The sequence below is a fragment of the Phoca vitulina genome, unplaced genomic scaffold, assembly GCF_004348235.1.
Source record: "Phoca vitulina isolate PV1807 unplaced genomic scaffold, GSC_HSeal_1.0 scaffold4, whole genome shotgun sequence".
Classification (NCBI taxonomy): Eukaryota; Metazoa; Chordata; class Mammalia; order Carnivora; family Phocidae; genus Phoca; species Phoca vitulina.
In genome coordinates this window covers 11,430,501-11,453,908 of record NW_022589707.1, presented here as the reverse complement: position 1 = coordinate 11,453,908, position 23,408 = coordinate 11,430,501, and the positions used below count along the sequence as shown (strand labels likewise).

The 23,408-nt window shown below is 38.5% G+C and overlaps 1 protein-coding gene across 3 annotated transcripts in view; it reads left to right on the top strand.

Annotated features, from left to right (window-relative positions):
• The window catches only part of CALD1 (caldesmon 1), a 287,920-nt gene that overhangs the window by 186,317 nt on the left and 78,195 nt on the right, over window positions 1-23,408 (top strand). For all 3 annotated transcript variants that reach the window (XM_032401519.1, XM_032401522.1, XM_032401520.1), the window contains one exon: window positions 7,368-7,477. In XM_032401519.1, the coding sequence (XP_032257410.1) occupies window positions 7,407-7,477 (71 nt within the window). In that variant the 5' untranslated portion in view covers window positions 7,368-7,406. The remainder of the gene's footprint in view (window positions 1-7,367; window positions 7,478-23,408) is intronic.

Sequence of the window (23,408 nt, the reverse complement as noted above, 5' to 3'; positions counted from 1 at the left end):
TTTTGGTCCTCACACGGACACAGGTTGGTAGAGAAGTTCCATCTTTGCCTCAGCCTTCACACCTATGCCTTTTACTTCTCTCTAGAGGCCAAGAGCAGAAGTGGCCCCAGGGCTGTTCTGATTGAGTATTAACCTATGTCTTTCAGTGTATTTTCTTTGAATTTGCCAAGGAAAAGTATTTTAAACTCTGGGGGAAAAGGGCACAGAAGCAATTGTGTTCTACATTTTCACTTCTCCTCACTCTTCTCAGAATGGTGTAGAGATTATTCTAAATGCCAGTGGTGGTTTTCCACTGATGGGCTGTGGTTCAGGACCTGGTGCCAAAGTTGTATACATCTCAGCCTTCTTTCTTTAAATGGAGGTAAACCTACTTTTCTACCTGAGCATCAAACAATGATTGCCCTAGAGATCTGAAGTGCTCCAAATGGAGCAGTAGTGTTTGGGATAACACTCTAAGATGCGACCTGAAGTCCCTAAATGTGTTGTCTTCCCAAGTGTTGGAGTCAGTGTACATAAACACCATCACTTCATAAATCTAAAATGCCCAAACTGCCCACTCTTGCTAAGGTGAAGAGAAGCCACAAAGACATTGATTTTAGTCATGTTAAGTCTATCAGCGTTTTGCAAATGGAGAAATACAAATAGAGAAAAGATAATGATAAAAGACTGAGCAGGAATGGAAAAAAAAAAAAATACAGGCCATAACCTGTTAGTCTGCTCTTAGTGTGGCTTCATGTTCTGGATTCCACTGACTGGAGAACAGAAACAACTTGAGAAGGTAGAGCTCCTCAGGTTGATCCCATTCATTCTTATTTCTGTGTTGCTGGTCTTGACAAATGTGCCTTGGTGATTGCATGTATTTTTTTTCTTAAGTAGCACAAATTTTTGGAGCAAGATGGTGAAGGTTGAGCTAAAGTTAAGTCCAAACTGTATGTTACAATCCATGTGTTTATTTGGTTTTTGAGTCCCAAATGAACCATTCTGTTCAGAAAAGAGCAAAGCAGGTTGATAAATTGAATTTTTTTAAGAAGGACAAAAGTTCATTTTCTACAGTCAGAAAGAAAACACTGCCAGATTTACTGTGTAACTACTGCAAATGTGGGTTTATATAACTTTTGAGATTAATATATAGTCTATTACCAAAGTCTTTAATTCACTTTGTAAACACTGATCAGTCAATAAAATATAGAGATGAATCAGCTTGAGTTACATTTTCCATACTCAGAATGGTAAAATCTAGAATAAAAATCTAATGGTTCAAATCAGCTATAATTCCTGAGTGCCTACTATGTCCCGATAGTGAAGAGATTTTTTAAGCAATGGTTATCTATTCATAAGTGGCCTAAAGCATGAAAATATACAGAAAATATGATATCAATAAAATATTTAAATACTAGTTAGAGCAGTTAAGCTGTGGCAAAACAGTACATTTATGAATTACCAAAAGTCCTCAGGAAAGCCATTATGAAAAAGTGAAATCTGAGCCAGGAATTTTTGACTAAATAGAATATGGATAATGAAAAGGGGAGCCCATTCCAGATGGATGTGATGTATGAATTAAAAGTGCAGAGAAAGAAAATTGAATGACGTGGTTGAGAAGCAATAAAATAGTTTTATCTAGGATGCCATGGGACAATGTGCTTGAAGGAAGGTTAATGCTTTCTAAATTAGAAAATTAGAAGAGAATGTACTTAGATATCATTTACACCTGGAAAGGAGGAAACATGGACATATCATGTTTGATGCATCCAACTTTGATGGATGGGAGAGCAGGCATGGAACCATAGTATTATATAGAGTAGGATGAAACCTTGGCCCTTACCTAGTCCAAGTACCTCATTTCAGATTCCTAAGTGTGAGTCCAGGTCACTGTTTACCAAGGGTTTGTGGGGAAAGACAATGGAAGGATTGAGGTGAGTGAAGATCATTTGAAGGGCAGAGGTGAGGAATCTGCTGGGATACGTGACACCCAGGAATCACCCAGTACATGTAGGATGAAGAGAAGCATCACTGAGCCACAGTGAGCACCCAGCTGAAATTCACACAGACCTTTGAGGCAGATGAAACATGGTTCCTGACTATCTCCTACAAGCCCTGAATCTCAAGAACAAAAACCAGAAAACAGATGATAGTTGTGATTCAAAATTGAAGATGGGTGTGATAGACCTGGTAGAAGTTTAAAGAAGCAAGGAAGTCTGAAATACAAGTTCCAAGAGGACAGGGACCTTTTCAGTCTCGTTCACTGTTGTATCCCCAGGGCGTGTGACAGAACTTGGCACCACAGTAAATGCTCAGTAAATGCTTATTGCATATTGATGGTATAATTTTTTTTTTTTTTTTTGTGGGGTTTCACTGAATGAGTTGGACCATAAAATTTGCAGTGGGTAAATAATGGTGACTAGTCATAAAGGATATGTCTAATAATGGTTATGAGTGTTGAAAGATTAGGGTTCCTTGCAATAAAAGAGAAATAATTATCTTGGGGATGAGGTTATAGTGGTCAGAAAGGAAGGTGTATAATAAGGAAGGTGCAGTGCAAGAGAAGAAACTTTAATGTCACAAAGAGAAGTATGCTGTGATGCTGTCCAGAATCTGAGCATCCTGGTTTATGAGTATTAAAAAGAAGTAACAATAAAATAATAGAGGCTTAATTAATATTTGCAAGGCTTAATTTAATTGAGATCTCTGAGACATGATAATTCTATTATTTAAACCAAATGGGTGTACAATTGAGGAGGCATGGGTAATTTTTAAGATCACTACTTACCTAAGTTTATATGGTCCAATGAATTAGACCAGAGATCATTGACAATAGTCTTCTCAGAACTTTCCTGGGGCACTCTCACTTATTTCCTGAAAGGGAAAACAATTCCTAGAGGAAAATAGTGGATTAGTCCAAGAATATTATAAGTGGCTAAGAGCACACACTTTGAAATTCTGTAAAATGGGGATTTTAATAGCTACTTTACATGTTTATTATGTAGATAAAATAATTTAACATATTTTTAAGTGGCTCAGCAGCACTATCAAGCCACAAAAAGACATGGAGGAAACTTAAATGCATATTGCTAAGTGCAAAAAGTCAGTCTGAAAAGGCTATATACTGTATGATTTCAACTATATGACATTTTGAAAAGGCAAAGTTATTATAGAAACAGTAAAGGGATCAGTGGTTGCCAAGGGTTGGGGCAGGGGAGGGAGGGAAGGGTGAATAGATGGAGAACAGAGCCTGTTTAGGGCAGTGAAACTATTCTGATACTATAATGGTTGATACATGATACAACATCAAGTGTGATACCTAATGTAATCTATGGATTTTAGTTAATAATAATGTATCAGTATTGGTTCATCAGTTGTAACAAATGTACCGCCCTGCTATAAGATGTTAATTAGGCTGTATTAGTTTTCCAGGGCTGCCATAACAAAGTACCACAAACCGAGGGGCTTAGGACAACATAAGCGTTGTCTCACAGTTCTGGAAGCTAGAAATCTGAAATCAGGGTGTCAGCAGGGCTCCCTGTCCCTAAGCTGTTCCATCTCTCTCTCCCAGCTCTGCTCCCTCAGGTGCCCCCTTGCCCTCCACCTTCTCATGGCATTCTCCCTGTCTTCACATTATCTTCTCTTTGTGTATGTCTGCTCCTGTGTCCAAATTTCCCCTTTTTTATGAGAACACCAGCAATATTAGATTAGAGCCCACTCTAATAACCTTATCTTAACTTGACTTACGTATACAAAGGCACTCTTTTCAAATAAGGTTACATTCTGAGGGGTTAGGTTTTCAATATATTTGGGGGGGGGGATTACACAATTCCGTACAAACATACAGGAGACTGGGCAGGGTGGGGAAAGGGAGTATATGGGAACTCTGGACTTTCTGCTCATTTTGTCTTTAAACTTGAAACTACTCTAAGAAATAATACCCATTAATTAAAAAAAACAGTAAGAAAAAATAACCCAACACATTGTACATATTCAATAAATGTTAAGAGACTTCTGGAAGCTGCATTAACTTATCCAGTGTCCCTGACACAATAGATTTTATTCTTGATGCATTCCAAGATGAGCAGTAGCATTGCCCGAAGATCCAAGGACTTTCCCCAACCCATTCTCTCTTCAGTTTGTGATGATTTAAAGGTAGATTTAAAGGTAGACTTAGCTTTCTCCCTGGCTTCTCCCCCTAATAACTGAGTGGTGGATTAGAAAGCTATCTGCTCACAACGTTCTCCTGCCCTTGACTGGATTTTGTGGTGTCATTACCAAAAGGAAGGGCTGTGTGTTAACTGATTTGGAATCTGTAACACTGACTTATTACTTAATTACAGCAGCATAGATTGTGCCCTGTCTAAAGAAAATCTAGTATTTGGGAGCCCGTATTGAAAAGACACATGTATCCGTAGATAATGATTCATCTGCCTTTGTAAAGTGCTTTTGCCCTTTACACAGAAGTCATGTCAGAGTTCTTTCAATAGCATGACTACAATCCCCCCCTTACAATACAAAAATTTAGATTTTTTATAAACTTTCAAGAACCCACCTGTCACATTCATGGGTATATACCTTTCTCAGCCTACACTTCTTTTCCAGGCTAACCTGTCCATTTGTGATCCTCTAGAGCTCCACAGTTTATAGAATCTCTTTGCCTTGACATTTCATCGCCTCATTGGTTGAGAGTTTGCTTCCCAATCAGTGTTGCTGAAAGGAATTCAGCATTGACTGAGGGTAGGGGAGGAAATGAGAGATCAGGAGCTGGGGACGTGAAAGCCACTGCTCCCCAATAAAGGGGAAGAATCACTTACAGTTCTACCCAGACATGGCTCCCCTTAATAAGACAGTGCCAGAGAAGTTCGGAGGAGCTCTATGGGCTAAGAGTGTGATGATTAAGGAAGACCTCCAGCCCCATCCTGGTGGGAGACCAATGGAGAACCATTTTCATAAACGTACACACCTTCCCTCCCCTGCACAACCTCATACACCCTAATGGAGAGTCATACCACACGGTACGCAGATGTGCATTCTCCTCTCCCTCAAATACACCCGCCACATGTCCACAAACTATAACCCAGAAAGGTACGTGTCTGTGTAGATGCATCATACAGCGGCCCCCTCCCCCACCTCAAGTGCCCCACGTACAGACTCAGCAGCATTCAAATGAACAAATAAGTGGACAGATAGACTTTATCTATGGTTGGGAAAGAAAAAACGAGTGCCCAAGTAAGTAATAAAAGGTGAGGAGTAGGTGGAGACAATGGGTAGCAGAAAAAGAATTTGCGTGGGGAGAGAGCCAGTGAGGATGGTCAGCCAAAGGGACCACATGCTGTTAGTCAGTCTCACTTCCCTGTGAGTACTCCAAGACATGGCCAGGCTCTGCCAACCGTGTGCATCTCCAGCCTGCTCGGGGATATTGACTTAGCTGCTTATTAGCACCTCCACGCGAGGTGTAGTCTAGGGAACTCGAGCCATGGCTCCTAACAAAGCAGCCAGCAGGACTGCGTAGCTTGGGGGAGGGAGGAGTGGATGCTTTTCAAGCTACTTGGATAAATGAAGAAAAGTGAAATTGCTTACTTACAGACAGACGTCTTTCTCCCATTTCTGTTTGCTGAGGCTATGGTTATTTGCAAAGTGGTTCATCTACAACAAAAGACTGCACTGAAGAAAGGAATGAAAAGAGTTGACTCTCTCATTGCACCTAGCATTCAGGTCCCCGAAGTTCAGTTCCACTGCCCACAGGGCCCTTCTCACCCTGTACTGCACTCAGAACGGGAGCCCACCCCAGGGGGAAAGACAGCCCACCCCCCCACCCCGACAGCCTCTCAAGGGATGCTCAGATCACTTGTTTTTCATTCTGATAACTATGGAGAGATCAAGCTGGAAAACGAAGAGACATTTATAGTTAATGAAATAGTAAAGGAAAACGGATTCTTTTCTTCATAACCAGCAAAATACTTAGAAAGTACTCTTGGTAAGAGTAAGATAGAAAAACACCTTCCAATTTTAAAACTCCCAATAAACACCAAAATTCTAATTTCTAAAAGATTTATAAGCAGTATAAATAATCCCCTAAGGAATAAGAAAGGGGGGAAAATGCAAACATTGTATAGTTGTGTTTTTGTTGGCAGAGATTTTATTTTTGTTTTTGTGAGTTTTTTAAGGGGAAAAATGCTTGAAAAATAAAAGAATCTGACAATATACTTAAGAAGCTTTCTGAGCCTGGCTTCAAAATCCAAGTTTTGCTTTTTGCCCCCTCAAGCGAAGATGTCATTAGGTGATGGCTTTAGGTTTTGCACAGCTCCTCATTTTCCTACGCGGGGCAAATGGCTTGTCTCGTGGGCACAGAAAGGGCTGGAAAATATTTTTTGTGCTCTGAGTACAGCGGAGAGTCTAGGATTCCAGAGGAAGTGGAGGCCTCCCGCTCCACACAGGAAACAATCTTCAAGCAGGCCTTAAATGCCAGATTCCAGGCCGAGTTTAACTAACCACTGACAGCTCTGTAAACAAAGCAAGGACAAAAAGAGCCCGCTTCCCCTTTTCTGGTAGTCATTTTGGGTTTGGGGGCTGCAGGGGAATTCTGGAATCCTTGGCTTCATGGCACAGAAGTGCAAGGGAAGCAAGCTCCTCAGCTGAAGAGCTGGAAAGGGAAGATCTTTCTGGGATTAAAACCATCACCGGAGGAGGTAGGAGAGGATAAAATGGTTGGGTCACAAAGAGCCGGGACTTCTGAGCTCTGAAAACAGCTTGATCATCTGCAACTGCTTTTAAAAATGCTGCTGACTTATGTTTATTCATGGTATTATTGCTGTGGTCTTTTTTTTAATCATTCTGATATTAATATTCTTTCAGAGTATGCAAATTATGCCTGGATACTTCTATTACTTTATTACTATTTTCCCTCTTTTCCTTTTCTCTTAGTGCCTACATATTCCTTTTGGGGCCACTTTTCTTTTTTTCACTCTTTTTCTCTTTTCCTCTTTCTTTGTTCACTTTTTCATAACCTTTGTCTGTGGCTCAGCAAGTTACAAAGAACAAAATCATTCAGTAGCTTTTAAGTGATCCTACCAGTATTTCAAATCTTCAAAGTCTGTCTCCTGAGGTTTTAACTTATTTATTTTTTAACTGTAATCCTGGGATCTTTACTTATTTGTCTCTAATAAGTAAGTTTCATGAGTGAGACTGAATTTAACACGCGAAGGACTCAGCTCGGGAGTCAGAAATTGGTCACTGGCCACCTTGCCAGCCTTCTAAGGTGTTTTTCTTCAGAATAAAGAAGAAAAGAGAGGGTGAAGAAATGGCGGGGGGCCAAAGGTAAAAGTGATTCATGGGAAACACTACTTTGATTCATCTGTGATATTGACCTACCTCCTCCCTGTTAGGTCCAGATTCTCCCGTCTCCCTAGACCTGAAGCCACACCATGGATGATTTTGAACGTCGCAGAGAACTCAGGAGGCAAAAGCGGGAAGAGATGCGCCTCGAAGCGGAAAGGTAAGGATCTAAGTTGAACAGTATTTGTATTCTGTTATTAGCAATGCTGGTTTCAGGCTTCAAAGATCATCACTCTGAAGGGCCAGATATATTGCACACTAAGCTGTTTGCCAGAGTAGTTACGGAAAATTTTCCTGTTATGACTCTAAATTCTGCATAAAAAAAAAAAAAGAAAACCAACATCAAGAAAAAGAGAGATTCTAGAAGAATCAAATAGTTGCATTAAATCAGAGCCTTTCATACTGGAATTTTTAAATAACAAAAGCAATGTGTAGATGCAAGTTTTAAAAGCAGTTATAATATTGAAATGACAGGAAAAATGACAAATGCTGACTATTAAAACCAACTAGGAAATGGGAGTCTTTGGTCTAAAAATATAAAGGCAGTAAGTCCCAGATGGATCTTGTGACAAATTTTTATTCTTACTAGAAAAGTAGCCAAATCCAGTAATCCACATATTAGAAGTTAATAGTTAATGGAGATTCTGAATCTAGTTGGAAGCTGTTATGTTGTTTGAGACCTCTGTCGTGGTGACTTCAAGGGCAGGTTGGGGAAGTAAAGCAATGACATACAAAGCATGGGGCATAAATGCATCTTGTAAAATTTAGGCCTCAGAGCAAAGGACAGTGGCGTGTAATGTGGCTTAAATCAGACAGAGTAGGCATTCTTGGGTGTACCTGGCCAGGGGTAAGTATTTAATTTCAGGGAGAAGCCACATGCAAATGGAGATTCTCTCCAGGCATTTGGAGATAGAAATGTTCTATCTTTGTTCAGAAAGGGGAAGAAATTATTATTAGAGGATAAGTTTGGGCACACCCAGTGTGGAACTGGTAATATAAAAGCTAAAGGTGAACAGTAGTGATAGTGTCAAGAAAGCAAGTGTAAGGAGAGTGAGAGGTCATAACGACGTGATAGAAACCATCAGAGGAGACAGAAGTGTCAGGGAGATGGGGAGAACTAAGGAGAGCATCCATGTTGAGTGGACATCACTACCATATAGGCCTTGTCCGGGCCCAGGGGGACATACCTCTTACTCTTTCCAGTGTGGTGTGTTATATGTCCTCAGACCCAACTGAAAGTCAATGGAATACCTTTACAACAAATATTTATTAAGCACCAACCAAATTTCCGTGACGGTGCTAGGGACAGGGAAAGCAGTGACGAGATACACATGGACGTGGCTTCTGCTTTTATGTCCCTCATGGCTTTCTAGGAAACCAATAGCAAGACCAAAAAACAGACCAGGTCAGAGTGTGGGGCTAGAGGGACTCAGGAATGAGGATAGGAAATTGGGCATCAGGCTAGATCAGTATCCTCAGCGTCTTTGCTTTCTAGGTGAGTAGGGATATGGGAAATCGATGTGTAAGGAGTACTACACCAGATTGCTGTGGTTAGAGCCATACTGCAATCACAGTGAATAAACTCCATTTCCTTAGAACCAGAATTTTGCCTAAGAATGTTCTACATACCTACATGGTTCATCCCTTCCAGTTTTTTGTTTTGTGTGAAAGGACATGTCTTCCTTAAAGTCAGTCATTAAAGGAATGTACTCAGTGAAGCTTAGTTAGGTACCCTTAATAATCTAAAGTAAATTTATACAAATTTATCCTAACCTTTTAAATTTACATTTCTGTCTGTATTAATTCTTTGGGGCTGTTATCTTCCATCTGATTCCTTTTCTTTCTTTCTTTCTTTTTTTTTTCAAAGGAAGTATTTAAGTACTTCCTTACGTTTGTACTATTTACCTTTTCATGTTTCAAAATGAACCTTTCGAAGGTCTATTATTCTGGGATGTGTTAAGTAAGCCCATGTTCACTCTTTAGGATTTTGTAAAATCTGATCATTTATGGGAAAGCGAAGGTCAGGTTTTATGGTCCAACCAACTTTGATGGTAAAGTTCAGGGTGTGTACAAGGAAACAGATGGCCAGAACCAGAAATCAAGGGCCATCCAAATTCGTGGTTTTGATCTGAAGATAAAGGGCATAGAAGACCCTGGGCAAATCCCTCTTCCTTTGTCTTTAGACCTGGATCCCTCATCTGTAGCAGGAGTCGGTTTTTCTCTGGGGGATTGGTGGTCATTTTTACATTCCTTTTGCTTTGGTATTGTCTATGACCCTATGGCCTGACCTTACACATTATTCCCTGGGGCCAGACTGGAGAAGACCTACTAACTTTCCTTTGGATTTAGGGAACTAAAAGAAAGGACTCAACCCAGATCAGGAGTGCTGGTGGTGCAAATTAGCAAAAATAGAGAGTGGCCTGAAGGCTCAGAGCTGCAGATTCATTCATTCACACTTTCCACAAATTTTTGTTGGGCATCTACTCTGTTCTAAACCCTATTTTGGGGCTTAGACCCAACAGAATGACAGAATTGGGAAAAGTATGCTTCATGCTTTTCAACTTGTACAAAACCAAGTGATGATCAAGAAACTACATATTTATATCCTCATGTATAATTTATACCCTAATACTCATTGATACTTATTAAAGATGGCCTGTGTGCCCTCTGTATGCTATTCCCCTACAGACAGCATGGGGAAAGGGACACCACAGAGAAGAGAAAGTCTGTTGACTTCCACGGCCTGCCCACAAAGGCTCTCCAAATAAAAATACCCTGTTATTTCAAGTAGTTGTTATTGAGCCTGACTAGCAGGTGCAGTTCAACTTTGCAATGATAAATAATTGAAAACTTGTACTTTCACCAGATGTTATAACCACAAATTAAAACAAGCCAGATTCTTACACATTTCATTCCTCAGAATAAATGTAAAAGATTATTTAAAAAGCTAACAATACACTGTGTGCAGTGCTGGCTTTCAAGGGTTTGGGACTGGAATGTTCTCACTGCATCACGGCTGCTCCGAGACTGTCCTACACCCACCTCATTCTTTTGGTTCTCATCTGGTCCGTTTCAAATCATATGGCTTCCACAACCTAGACTGTGAGCCTAGTCAATCAAACATAGCCTTCCCTTCTTTGTCTTGCCCCCAGCCTGCGCATCTTTTTGTTATTCTCCTCGTCCTTGTCCTACTTTTGGCTATCATTCTTGAGTCCTTAAGATGAGGTCTTTAGATTTGGTAAAAGGAAGTACTTCATTTGGTCATCAAAAAAAAATGTATTGACTATCTTTAAAGTACAAGATAGTACCCTGAATCACAGGGATGAGTGGTCACCAGTCCAAGCAGTGTCCCAATAGTCACAAAGCTCATATTCTAGGTAGATTAGTAACTTCAGAGCAATCTTGAGCAAAAAGGGGAGAAAACATTTCAAAAGACAAAAGAGATTGAGCAAGTAATCAGTGAAAATTCTAAATGCATTGTTTCTAAGTAAAAGATACTATTTGTACACACCTCAAATTAAACTGTATTTTTAAATTAGTTACCTATTTGAAAAAATAATTATTTTGCTCTTTATTATTCTTCACCTATATCAAGAGATAAAAAATTTTAATGGGTATATTCTGCTTCCCTTTCTGTATCTATCTTTTATTTCAATCCCTCTCTGCCTTTGTCTCTCTCATTTCTCAGGGCATCTTAATGTATTTTCCCCTGGTCTGTTTGCATCTTCATTAACACTTGATTCATGTGTTTCCATTTCTTCTCCCATCTGTGTACCAAATCCATTTTACCCTGGATTATTTATGCAGGTGCTTTTGTATCATCAGGGAATATGTACATTTCAAGGGGGAAAATGTAGGGGAGGAGGAAATATTTTCAAAGGAGTCAAATTCAGCTCTTTTCCTACTCAAGTAGAAAGTAGAAGTAGAAAAAAATGCTAGGCCTTTCATATGTATCTGGCAAAGACAGACTGATCACAGCAACAGCAGTAGGTATGTCTGAATAGAACATATGTGTTCTATATAAATGAAGACACATAAAAAGGCATCAACGGTGGGAGACAGTAGGGCTTAGCAGTTAAGGGCGTGAGCTGTGCTGTCAAGTCCCAGGTGTGCCACCTAATTAGCCACACGAGCTTAAAAATTACTCAATATTTCTAACCTTGTTTTCTCAATGGGGGAAATAATATTCACCTTATAGAGTTTTTGTGGGGAAACAAAGAGGTAATACATGAAAGTATTAACACAGTACTAATCATCTAGTGTTTATTACCTAACCACTTCTTGAATGATCATTTTTGTCTATTGAGTGTTATTCAATAAGCATCACTATTAATTATTACTATAGTTATCTAATTTGATTCTCTATAACACACAAAGAATTGAGGACACTATTTTACATTTACCATAAAACAAAACAAAATAAAAAATATGAAGGTTTTCTTCCCATACTCCTCAGAGGCTCCAGGAGCCTTATGCAAGACAAAGAGCAGGAATTTGCTACTTAGTGATGAATTTTGAGTGGGGGTGATGGGTATCAAGGCCTGAGGAGGGACTGCCAGACCCTGATGTCTCAGCCAGAAGAGTCAACACCAATTCAGGTTGAATTCCTCTTTTACACGTGGCCAAAAGGATTTTGAGCTTGGGTTTGGCTGCTGAGAAACCTACAGTGATGTTTTCTCCATGAGGAGATCTTCACTCGGTCACACATTTCCCAGTGCTGTGCTTGTTTGCACAACAAACAGCTCTCCTGGTTTTCAAGACATGAACTCATTACATTCTCAGCTCATGCTTTCCACATCCAATGTTGAGTTTCTCTTTCTGATCAGAAGAAAGGCCCCTGTTGTAGAGTGGTGTTATCAGATTCAGAGGCTCATAGACATAAATAAAGGGAATGAAAACACTCTTGCTGTTGTCATCATTCATACATTTTTATGAGCCTCTGAAATATACTGATGATTAGACATTTGAAAGTAAATATTTTTACTGTAGTAGAAAAACAAACAATTTTTTTAAATCCATTGAGTCTGAAGTAGTTCCCTCCCAGGCCTCTGTCACTAAAAGGTTTTTACAGGATTTAATAATGTAGCCAATCAATGGTTATACGATACACATACACAAAATGCTTTTATTTACAACACTTAGCGTTGTGACCTTGAAATTTTAAATCAAAATCTTTCAAATGCAATTTTTTGTTATTCTGTGATCAGAAAATTATGTCTCATTAGGAAGTTAAATAAAATATTCCTTTGAAACTGTCTAAATTATTAGAGCTAAATTTGCTCAAAACTATCCTTCAGTTCTCTCAGAAAATCGATCACTCCAAGGGGCAAGGACGTGTATCTACATTTTTGCTTTGAGTTAAAAGGTTTTTTCAAGTAATTTGTTTGAAAGAGATTTTAAACTATTTCTGTAAAGTTTTTATACTATTTCTGTAAAGTTTTTATATTTATTTGATATTATTTAGGGTCAGCCCAACTTGAATGTAGGGGCATGGACAAATTTAGATAATTTTCACCTAAGAGACTTTCCCTTATTTATTTGTGTCCAGCCACATGAAGAATCAAAATATACATACATATTCATATCCTCCCTCTCTTGTTCTCTCTCACCCTAAATAGACATCATTTATTCTCTGTCAATTTATAAATGGTCAGATTATAAATGGTGAAGATGGCATACTTGGACCAGTTTCCACTAACCTAATAATTCCTCTGCTGCTAAAAGTATCCCACTTTAAGGTGACCAGCGGAGCATCAGGAGTCTAGGATCTACCCAACATGACGGTCATTCAACAGAACTTGAATATCTAGATTCTTTTTAAAAATGTTTTAATATGTTTTTATTCAAGTATAATTAACATACAGTGTTCTCTTAGTTTCAAGTGTACGAGGAGAATCTAGAGTCTTGAGGACCTCACATGCTGACTCATAACTTCCTTCTTAGGAAAAAATTGTGATATATATATATATATATATAGGAGTCAGTACACTTAACAGTTTAAAATAGTGAATTTTTCTTTACAGGCTGTGTGTGTGACAATTTATCAGTCTTCAGTTACCTGAGGAAAGGCAGGATGATGTGTTAGTTAATCATATGGGTGACAAAGTCTGACAGACCTGGGTTCAAATCCTGACTTTGACAACCACTAGTTGGGTGGCCTTGTGACAAATTACTTAAACATATTTTGCTTCTAAATTTCTTTATGTATAAAAATGGGGATAATTATTCTGCCTCATAGTCATTGTGAAGATTAAACTAGTTAACCTGTGTAGAGAAATTAAGACAAAGCCTGGCGTATAGTATGCTCAACAAATGTTAGATGTTATTATTAAAACCATATTAATGTTTTAGTAGGCCTTTGGCACAAAATAATATTTTACTGAATTTGAATTTTTATTCATGTCAGTTCATTCATTATGATTTGCTGCACCCTACTGCAAAGCTTCTTTCCTGCACTGATCTCAGTACTTGCTGAGATGTTTCTGTTGAGGCTGGGAAAGAGTTTAATCTTTTTGGGGCACCTGGGTGGCTCCGTTGTTAGGTGTCTGCCTTTGGCTCAGGTCATGGTTCTGGGGTCCTGGGGTGGAGCCCCGCGTCGGACTCCCTGCTTGGTGAGCCCGCTTCTCCCTCTCCCTCTGCCTGCCGCTCCCCCTGCTGTGCTCTCTCTCTCTGTCAAATAAATAAATAAAAACTTAAAAAAAAAAAAAAAGAATTTAATCTTTTGTTCACATCTAAGCCTACTGCACAAATGTAATTGCTATATGAGATTTAAAAATTACATACTGTAGCCATGTGGTTAATTATCTAATTCATTAATGATATGTTTTTTATTTAAAACCTTAAGTGTGTAAAACATAACTCAGAATTTTACCTGAAGAGTTCAGTTCAGCAAAAACAGTTCTCAAATGGAAAAGGGTATCAGCCATATTTCTCATCTAGTGTTATAAAGAAGGAACCATCATTTGTTTAGCATCAACCAAGTGCCAGGTTAGGTGGTGCACTCTATATACCTTATTATAATTTAATTGTCAAAACAGCCCTATATCCTTATTTTGTCTGTTCAGGCTGAATACCATAGATTGGGTGGCTTATAAACAACAGAAACATTTCTAGAGGCTAGGAAGTCCAAGATCAACATGCCAGCAGAATCAGTATCTGTGAGGTTTTGCTTCCTGGTTCCTAGACAGCTGCCTTCTTGCTCTGTCCTCACATGGTGGGAGGCGCAGGGCTGTTCTCTGGGGTCACTTTTATAAAGGGCACTTATCCCATTCATGAGGATGCCATCCTAATGATCTAATCACCTCCTCAAATCCCCAGCTCTAAGTACCATCACACTGGGCATTGAGTGTCAACATATGAATGCAGGGGAGGGCAACAAACATTTATTCTATAGCAGACCTGGATATCATTGTCCCTATTTTACAGTTGAGGAATCTGTAGGGCTGAAAGGTTAAGTTAACGTGTCCAACTTCATATAGCTAGGGAGTGCAATCCAGTTCTGCCTGCCCCAAATCTCAAAACCTTTCTACTCTAACAGATTGATCAATGGAATTTTTCATGTTTCAACTGGTTGTCTTGGCTGAAGGTCCATCATCTCTACAATGCCAAAATAACTCCCTAAGATGGGGAAAAATCATTCAAAGCAACAAACTATAAATGAGGCTTTGGGGCCTAATTGAACTGTTCTTTATGCTTATTCAGGAAAATTGCTTACATGTGTAGACATAGTCATTGTTTTGTTTGCCCTCTAAAACTCTTCTGTGTTATTCCCATTTCACAGAAAAATAGAAACAGAGAAGATCAAGTTTTCCCCCTCAAGCCAAAGAAGGCTGTTGGCATCGCTGCTCTTGGCTTTTCTTTGGATTTTTCCCAATAAGACTTTAGTCACCATTAGGACAGGGACTTAGTCCCATCATCATTCATAAAAGCTTACGGCTGTCACTGACCTTAGAGATAATCTTCTGCAATGGAATGTTGCTTTTTCAATTTTGGACCACACACTATTTGAGTCTCTGATGAAAACTAGACCCTCCTCCAAGAAAAATGCACATATGCACCCACAAGACTTGGCACTTATTTTCAGTGGCGTCATGGACCTCCATCCACAGACCTCCTGGGGGCCCATGAAACTCTGGGCCAAGAATCCCTGATATAATGAATTTTAAAAGCTTCATTTTACATATGAAGAAATTTAAGTCTAGGAATGCCGACCTTCTCAAGATCACCCAGCTAAGCTGAGGTAGAGCCTTCTTGCACTGTGCATTTATTCATCTCCCTGAATAAATGGAGCTGTCTGTAACAAATGCTCTGGCTATTGATTAGGACAGTTGAGCATACTTCTGGGAGAATACATATGCTAGAAAGTACTGCATGTAGAGTGGGTTTTTTTAATTTGAAAATAATTTATGGGTAATATTTCTAAATAAAATGAGATTATGTCAGATTACTTCATGGGGGAATAAAATAAAAAGCAAAGAAATACAAGTGGATAGGAAGAATGAAAACAATTCATTGTTAGGAACTGGGAATCCAACTTTGCCAAGTCAAGAAGGAAAAAAAAAACCCTGTTGATTTTGCGAATAGAACCCTATCTGCCATCAATTTTGGAATTCTTCTATTTGGCATATATGATCTTGGCAAGATTTCTTCAAACAAAGCTTAATTATGATACTAAGGTATTATGTAGGATTTCTTCATCCTTACCAGTTTCATTTAGCTATTCAAACTTCTCAAAGGATTTTTCTCACTAAATATGTAAAAGATAAGAGCTGATTTGATTCCTTAAAGAGGATTTTGTGTTTCGTTTTTATTACTACCATTTTTTGGGAGGATGGGGCAGATTAGAGGGGGACACAGACCTGATGCCTTCCAGAAAACAGGATCGCTCAGATCTGGGTTTGAATCCTAGCAGGGTTACCAAGGATAATCCTTAGCCTCTCTAATCCCATTTTCTCATAGGGAAAATAGCCATCATAACAGCTCATAAGGTTTCACGTAGGTCTTAAAGCACTAGATGGATAGATGATAGATAGATAGATAGATAGATAGATAGATAGATAGATAGATAGATAGAAGGTAGGTAGAAAGAAACAAACAAATAATATATATGAATATTTGACTAGTGCTCAGTAAATGTTACCTGTGTTTGCTGTTTTTCAGCTAGCTAGAGGACATGGTAAGGAAGGAGCTATCAGGAAAGCCCTCTCCAGGTCATGTCCCCAAGAATCACTGAATATGTGCTTAGTTGCCGTATTAGACAGTGTGGTGTAATCTCCACTCTGTTTCAAATCTGTTTTAGCAGCCTACCTTGAAAGTGATGGGAGAATTATGGATATGAAGTCTCCATGCTGAAAAGAAAATCTACCTCCTTATTTTGAACAGTCTTTTTTCATTTTCCTTACTGGTTTTAAATCAAGATAAAAATATAGGATAGTTTTGTAGCTAATATAGCAAGGTCTTTATCTTAAAAATTTATATATCTAATATTCAATTAATCATATATTTTAAATAGTTTTCTTTTGCCTTGTGGAATTATCATTTCTTTTTTCATATTACATAATTATGGTTTCAGTAACCAAAACCCTCTCAACCATATATATAAATACTATACTAATAATATAAAGAAAGTATGTACCCATTTTTCACAAAATAATTTTCAGTCATTTTATTCTAAATTTGTGATTTTATTCATTTTAATTATGAAAAAGTGAATACATGCAAATTAATATTATGTAATTTATACAGAAGTTGTAAATCATTGTAATGCATATATTATAAACTTGTCACTGAGCTTAAGATCTAGAACATTTCCAATACCACTGAGACTTTCAACTGACCCCTCTCTAATCCCATCCCCTTGCTTCTCCATCCACAAAAGTAATCAGTATCCTGAATAATTTTTTTTTTTTAGTATGGGCTCCATGCCTAGAGGGCTTCAACTCATGACCCTGAGATCAAGACCTGAGCTCAGATCAAGAGTTGGGTGCTTAATCGACTGAGCCACCCAGGTGCCCCATAATTCATTTATTTTTAAATAAAATTCTAAATAAGAAAATAAGAATTAGGTGATAATTTTTCCAGGACCCCGTAATCCAGACCATTCCAAAGATTCTCTCCAGACTCAGTTGAAGGTGTTACTGAGAAGCCACTGTTCCCTGAGAGTGCAAGAAGTTTGCCTTTCTGAACACACAGGATTAAAAGGATCCTTCTGCCATGTAAGGCTGGGAACCTTGGAGAAGTTTTACAAACCAAGAATTCTCTACAAACAAAGAATTTCCATCAAAATCAAATGAAAATGTAATGAAGCCTATCAAATATGTATGTTGAATCTATCTATTCTGCCCATTGGTTTTCTCACTGACCAGCCAGATATAAGAGATCTGCATTTGTAGCCTTCATTTGGCCAGGAATGATTCCAGACTATTCCAAGTTCTTAGTCAAGGGAAATCTATCTCAATTGCTTTGAAGTCTTCTAGGGAAGTTCTTGACCCTTATGATCCCAAAGGTTCCTTAGCAGTATTACAAGAAGTACCACTGGAGATGAGACATGAGCATGTTGGAATGATGTATAAGTAGATTTTCATTCATCTGTGAATGAGGTTAAAGAGGAATAATGTGCATACTTTGTGAATATCATCAGTTCTTTTCACTAGTGTGCTATCTAGTAAGCAATGTTCATCAGCAGTTTCTTAAGAATGTAATTTTAAAGAACTTTGGAAACATTCATTTATTTTTAAGTTTAATTTGCTGATTATAAATTATAATTATAATCTAATTATAATTAATTATAATAATTATAAGTCATTTTCATGTGTGCAGTTGTTAAACAAGTTTGTGATGTTTTCTTAGCCTAGTGGTAGTCACCAGGTATACTCGATACTCGAACATATTTTCAAAACTGAATTTCTTTTAAAATATTCCAGAGTTTATACTGGCTTTTCTTCCAGTCAGTCTAAATTAGTGAGATATGACCTTGCATTTGAGATTAGTACCAATTGACTAAGTTAAAATGTGACAGTTTATTTTCCATTTTAATAACTCCCTACATCACATACAGTTCCTTTGTTGGAATAAAAATCTTGGTAAAGTACACATCAGCCACTATAAATAGCAACCACGAGCCTGTACATTCAGGAGAGGCTCCAGAGAGTGTATTTTAAACTGCACATTGTTTAGAATAGGAAATTCTTCCAATGTTCATATTTTCCATTGTGGGTGACATGGACGATCCGGTATCACATCTTCACAAGCTTCCACTTTCCTGTACCATTTAGGAATCCAACTGATAAGTTTCCAGAAGATTGCTCACTATGTGCCATTTATTTGCCTAAGGCTGACCTGTGTCTTACTGTCCAGTGGGAACTTTGCATAATTAGGGGCTCTCCAAATGAAAGCTGGGTAACTCCCAGAGCCGGCACCAGCAACTAGATAATGAAAGGGTCATTTCTTTCTGGAGTTCGTAGCTCTACTGTGCCTACTTAGAATAACAGCAGTCAACCCATTTTTGATTCCCACAGAAAACCTTGCACTGTTGGCAGGTCTTTCTGGGGAACTCAAGAGACTAATGTGGAAAATAACTGGGCAGGAAGTGAACAAACAGATGAACAGGATGAGATGATGGGTTATCGTGCTGGTTCAAGACAAGAAGCCTCAGCGGGTGTAATGACAGTGGCATCTTCCCCGAAGCACTGCTGGCAACTCTACTAGATGTATACCTTTGCCCACTTCTTCCTTGAACAGTCCTTCTGTTTTTCTCATCAACTGTTGTGTAGATCTTGATTTTTTTTAGTGTGGCCCATTTGGGGGATCTAATACCCCTCACCATTTCTCCTCTCTTGATGAAGATGAGAAGCTACTGTTGAGGGGCCTTGGACAAAAACTGATCTAGAAAGAGTTGATACCTGTTGCCCTTCCTTCCTGCTGCTCCCCTTTGAAGAGCTCATAACTCTTCCTATCCAGCCATGAAAGCCAAATATCCCAAATATGTGTCTGCTTTCTGAGCCAGCATCCTCAGAGTACAACCTGGCTACCCAAGAGTGTCATGGCTACAGAAGCTCCGTGGTTGACAAACCGAACAGAATGAAGTTTGTAAAACTCAGGGCTGAGGCAGGATGGACATTCCTAATGCTTTCGTTTCTGAGTGTCTCACATCACAGGAACATAACTATAAATTCTCTCTCATTGTGGCATTTGTCAGAGCTGTGGTAGTGCTGAACTGGGGAGGCATACCGTGCAGAAAGGAGCTGGTTTTCCATGAGAACGCCTCCGAGGTGCAGAATTACTGTTAGGAGACATATTGTGTATCCCATTGGGTTATATGGTCAGAAATTAAGATTCTCTCTCCTATATTCTCTGAAAAGAGTTTGAAAATCCAAATCACTAGACCCAGACTTGCAAAGGTAACATGTCGAAGAGCACGCAGTCAGTGGCCAGGTCAAATCTGGAAACTATGTCGTTTATTCCAACTCTGGCCTTGTTCCTCTGCGTTTTGCTGTGCCCAATCCATACAACTGTCTCTGACTCCACAAAAATACCTTTTAGATCAAGGATAAAAGAAGACACTGGATAAAACTTTAGCAGACCTGGACTGCCTCACCTGTCAAACAAAACTAACACTCCTCAGGGTGGCTGAGAAAATCAAATGAGATATGAACAGATGCCATAAAAAATATATAGGGTGGTTCACATGACCTATTTATTATGTAGAGGGGCCTGTATGATTCATTAAATCGGATTCACTTCTATTTCACTCTCTGTTGAGTTGCAAGTTTCATTCTTATCGTATACTGTGTTCCAAAGGAATTTTCATACTTCGTGCTTGGCTATCTTCTGTGATATGACTGGCCCCCAAGCATGCTAGGCTTCCAAAAATCAGACACAGAGAAAATGCTGTAAAATGTTACCTGTCCCTCTCCCTAGAGCCCAGCACCCTTGGAGAGGGCTTGGGACCTCAACTGCAGATTAGAAAAAGCAAAGCCATTTTATCTGCCCTTTCCCTTAGTTGTGAATTAAGGAGAAAAGTCAAAAGATTTAAATGATGGCTTTAACCCAATCAAAATTAAACCCTGCTATCTGTCGGTCATTTACTTGTCTGGTTTTACAGTTAGCAAAGGTCCTCAGGCTCTGCAGGATCCTGTGATCTTCCACACCACTGTCTTTTCCCTCCTGAACCTTTTGTAACTGGTGAACTCTTACTCAGCTGGAAGGCTCAGCTCGACAGTCATCCTCTGGAAAACATCTTCCCGAGAAGTCCCTTGTCAAAGTGACTGATTTCCCATCTTGAGTCTCCCATGGCTCTTTAAATGTATATTAATTATTGTCTTATTATTAACATTAATTAGTTTTATTATTACCATCTTTATTATGACTATTTTATATGTTTATTTGTTCATATGTCTGTTTCCCCCACCAAATTAAGAGCAACTCTAGATTAAAAACTACATCTTTTATTTCCCCAAAGACCAGCTGCAATATGAATAAATGAAGGAGCAAACAGCTACTTCAATTGATATGTGTGCCAAGGCAGAATCTTGCTCACTTTGCCAAGATATTTATAGAGGGGCAGAAATGTTACTGACCTTTGTGATGTTCCCCAAATACACCATCCATATCTTTCTTGGGGTTCCATCACTCCCTTGCTGAGCCACTGGACTCCCTGTCTTTTCTCTAGAGATATGAAGAAACTCATCTCATGTATTTCTCTGATTATTAAGTATAACTGGACTACTACCTCATATAATTTTGACCATTATGCTTATTTAGTTGCATCATGGAGGCAAATGACATTGATGTGGTAAGAATCAATTCCTTTTAGTTGGCCAATTTCCTCCAGTACTCAAACCCTTTAGTATTACTTGCAATTAATATTTGCATTGTAAGACCAGATAATTATCAAATTATAGGCTCCATACCAAATCCTAAGGAGTCCCAACAGTGAACAAACTATATAATAAAATTTCTCTAATGGAAGACCAAGTCTGTTGTCTGGAAGATTAACCTTCTTCAGTTAATCCCAGGAGGATGGGTAGAAGTAGATGAGGGGTAGGGCCAACCTCAGGCTAGCATTTATCAATACTCTTTGTGAAATAGTGTTTAACATGCAAGTTGAATCTCAAAGTTTAGACTCTAAATAGCAGATTGTTTTCTAGTATTGGGATGTAGTGATGAACTAAAAAACAAAAGAATAAAGAAATACATTAAAATTCATTTAACCAAGTTATGGGGGGTTAATTTTATTTTCAGTGAAGTGGAGCATTTTTTGTTCTTATAATACATACACCTCAAAAAGTATGATTTAGAAGAAAGAGGAGGAGGAGTTATAAATAACTATTAGTCAAAACTCTAAGATTCAGATTAATTCAGTTCACATCGACTGTGATACAACACATTCTACATGAAATATTGAGTTTCTTCATTATAAAAGTATGCCCTTTGGTTAATTTGTTAACATAAAATTTATAATTAGAATACACTTAGTGAATTGAAACACCCAGGACATATAATACCAGAAGTACTATAGCATAGCCTCAAAACTGTATCTTTTAATTTTTAATTTAATTTTTAATACTTAGATCCACTGAAAAAGAGTCAGAAGGAAAGATAATTTGAAGTTATCCTAGAAAGACACTGAATTCTGAAATACCTAGGAGAATCTCAAATTACATCAGCACTCTCCACTCTGCAACATACTTTAGAAAGCTGGATGCATATTTCAGATCATTGGCTCTCAAATTTAAAATGTCTGTCTGCTATTATTTGTATAAGTATTATCTATTTTCTTTTCTTTGTTGTCTTCATGAGGTCTTAAAATTAAAAAGCTTTCCAGATGGATTTTGGCTTTTAAATGAGAAAAATGAATATGCTTTTTTATTAAATGTTTTAACTGAAAAGCCTGCCTGGTTCTATTCTATAATTAATGAACAAGAAAAGAGCTCCATTTGCTTTTCCTGCCTTGATCCTAATGATAGTTTGATTTCATTGCTCAATAACTTCAAAGTAAAATAGCATCTTAAAGCTGAAAAGCTTTTCTCCTAGTCTATTTCTAATCTCCTCTCTCAAGCTGCCACCATAAAGGCATCCAAGAATTCTACAAAGACAATTTCTAATAAACTCAATAAATTCAACACATAAGTGTTGAATTACATTAGATCTCCCAGATGTAAGCAAGTGTAAGCTAACTGTAATCTATTGTCTTAGTCACTTGGGGCTGCTATAACAGAACATCACAGACCGGATGGCTTAAACAACAAACATTTATTTCTTGCAGTTCTGGAGGCTGGGAAGTCCAAGATCAAGGTGTCGGCAGATCCATTATCTAGAGAGGGCCCACTTTATAATTTGCAGTTGGCCGTTTTCTTGTTGTATCCTCATTTGGTGGAGATAGAGATAGAAAAAGCAAGCTGTCATGTGGCTCTTCTTATAAAGGCACTAATCCCATTGTGAGGACTTCACCTTCATGACCTAATTACCTCCCAGAGTCCCCACCTCCTTATACGATCATGCTGGGGGTTAGGATTTCAACATATGAATTTTTCAAGGATATGCATATTCGATCCAAATCATCTATGTGTTAGCGAGTCTGAACAAAGAATGGTTAGAAGTAGTAGAAGTAGGTTCAAATGAATGCCAAGTAGAAGAGGTTCAAATGAATGCCAAGTCCAAGACCAGGGTTGGCAGTGGCATCTGAGACTATCCAAATGAGATAGACTTTGAATCTCAGGGTTTGTTCAATCTTGTGACATGAGAAATATTCTCTCCACTGAGGGAGGTGTTTCCTTACGTCTCCCCTTGGCTTGGGTAAAATATTCCTCATGACGATTTTACCTCCCTTTGCTCTGATTTCACACGCATGAAGCAGTCTCTGGGGACTCTGAGGCTTCCTGACATCATGGCTTTGGGGAATGGTGGGAATATGAGAGAGCTCTCCAGGCACTGAAGAGGGAGGTCATTCATTCTCTTAATTAATTGACATTAATTAGTGTTCTGATGTACACATCAGTGTCTTGTGAGTCTGGAAGCCAATCAGTCTCCCTGAGACCTATCAACTTTAAGAACTCCCAAAATCCAGTTGGCGGTAGCAGAGCTTCTAGAAC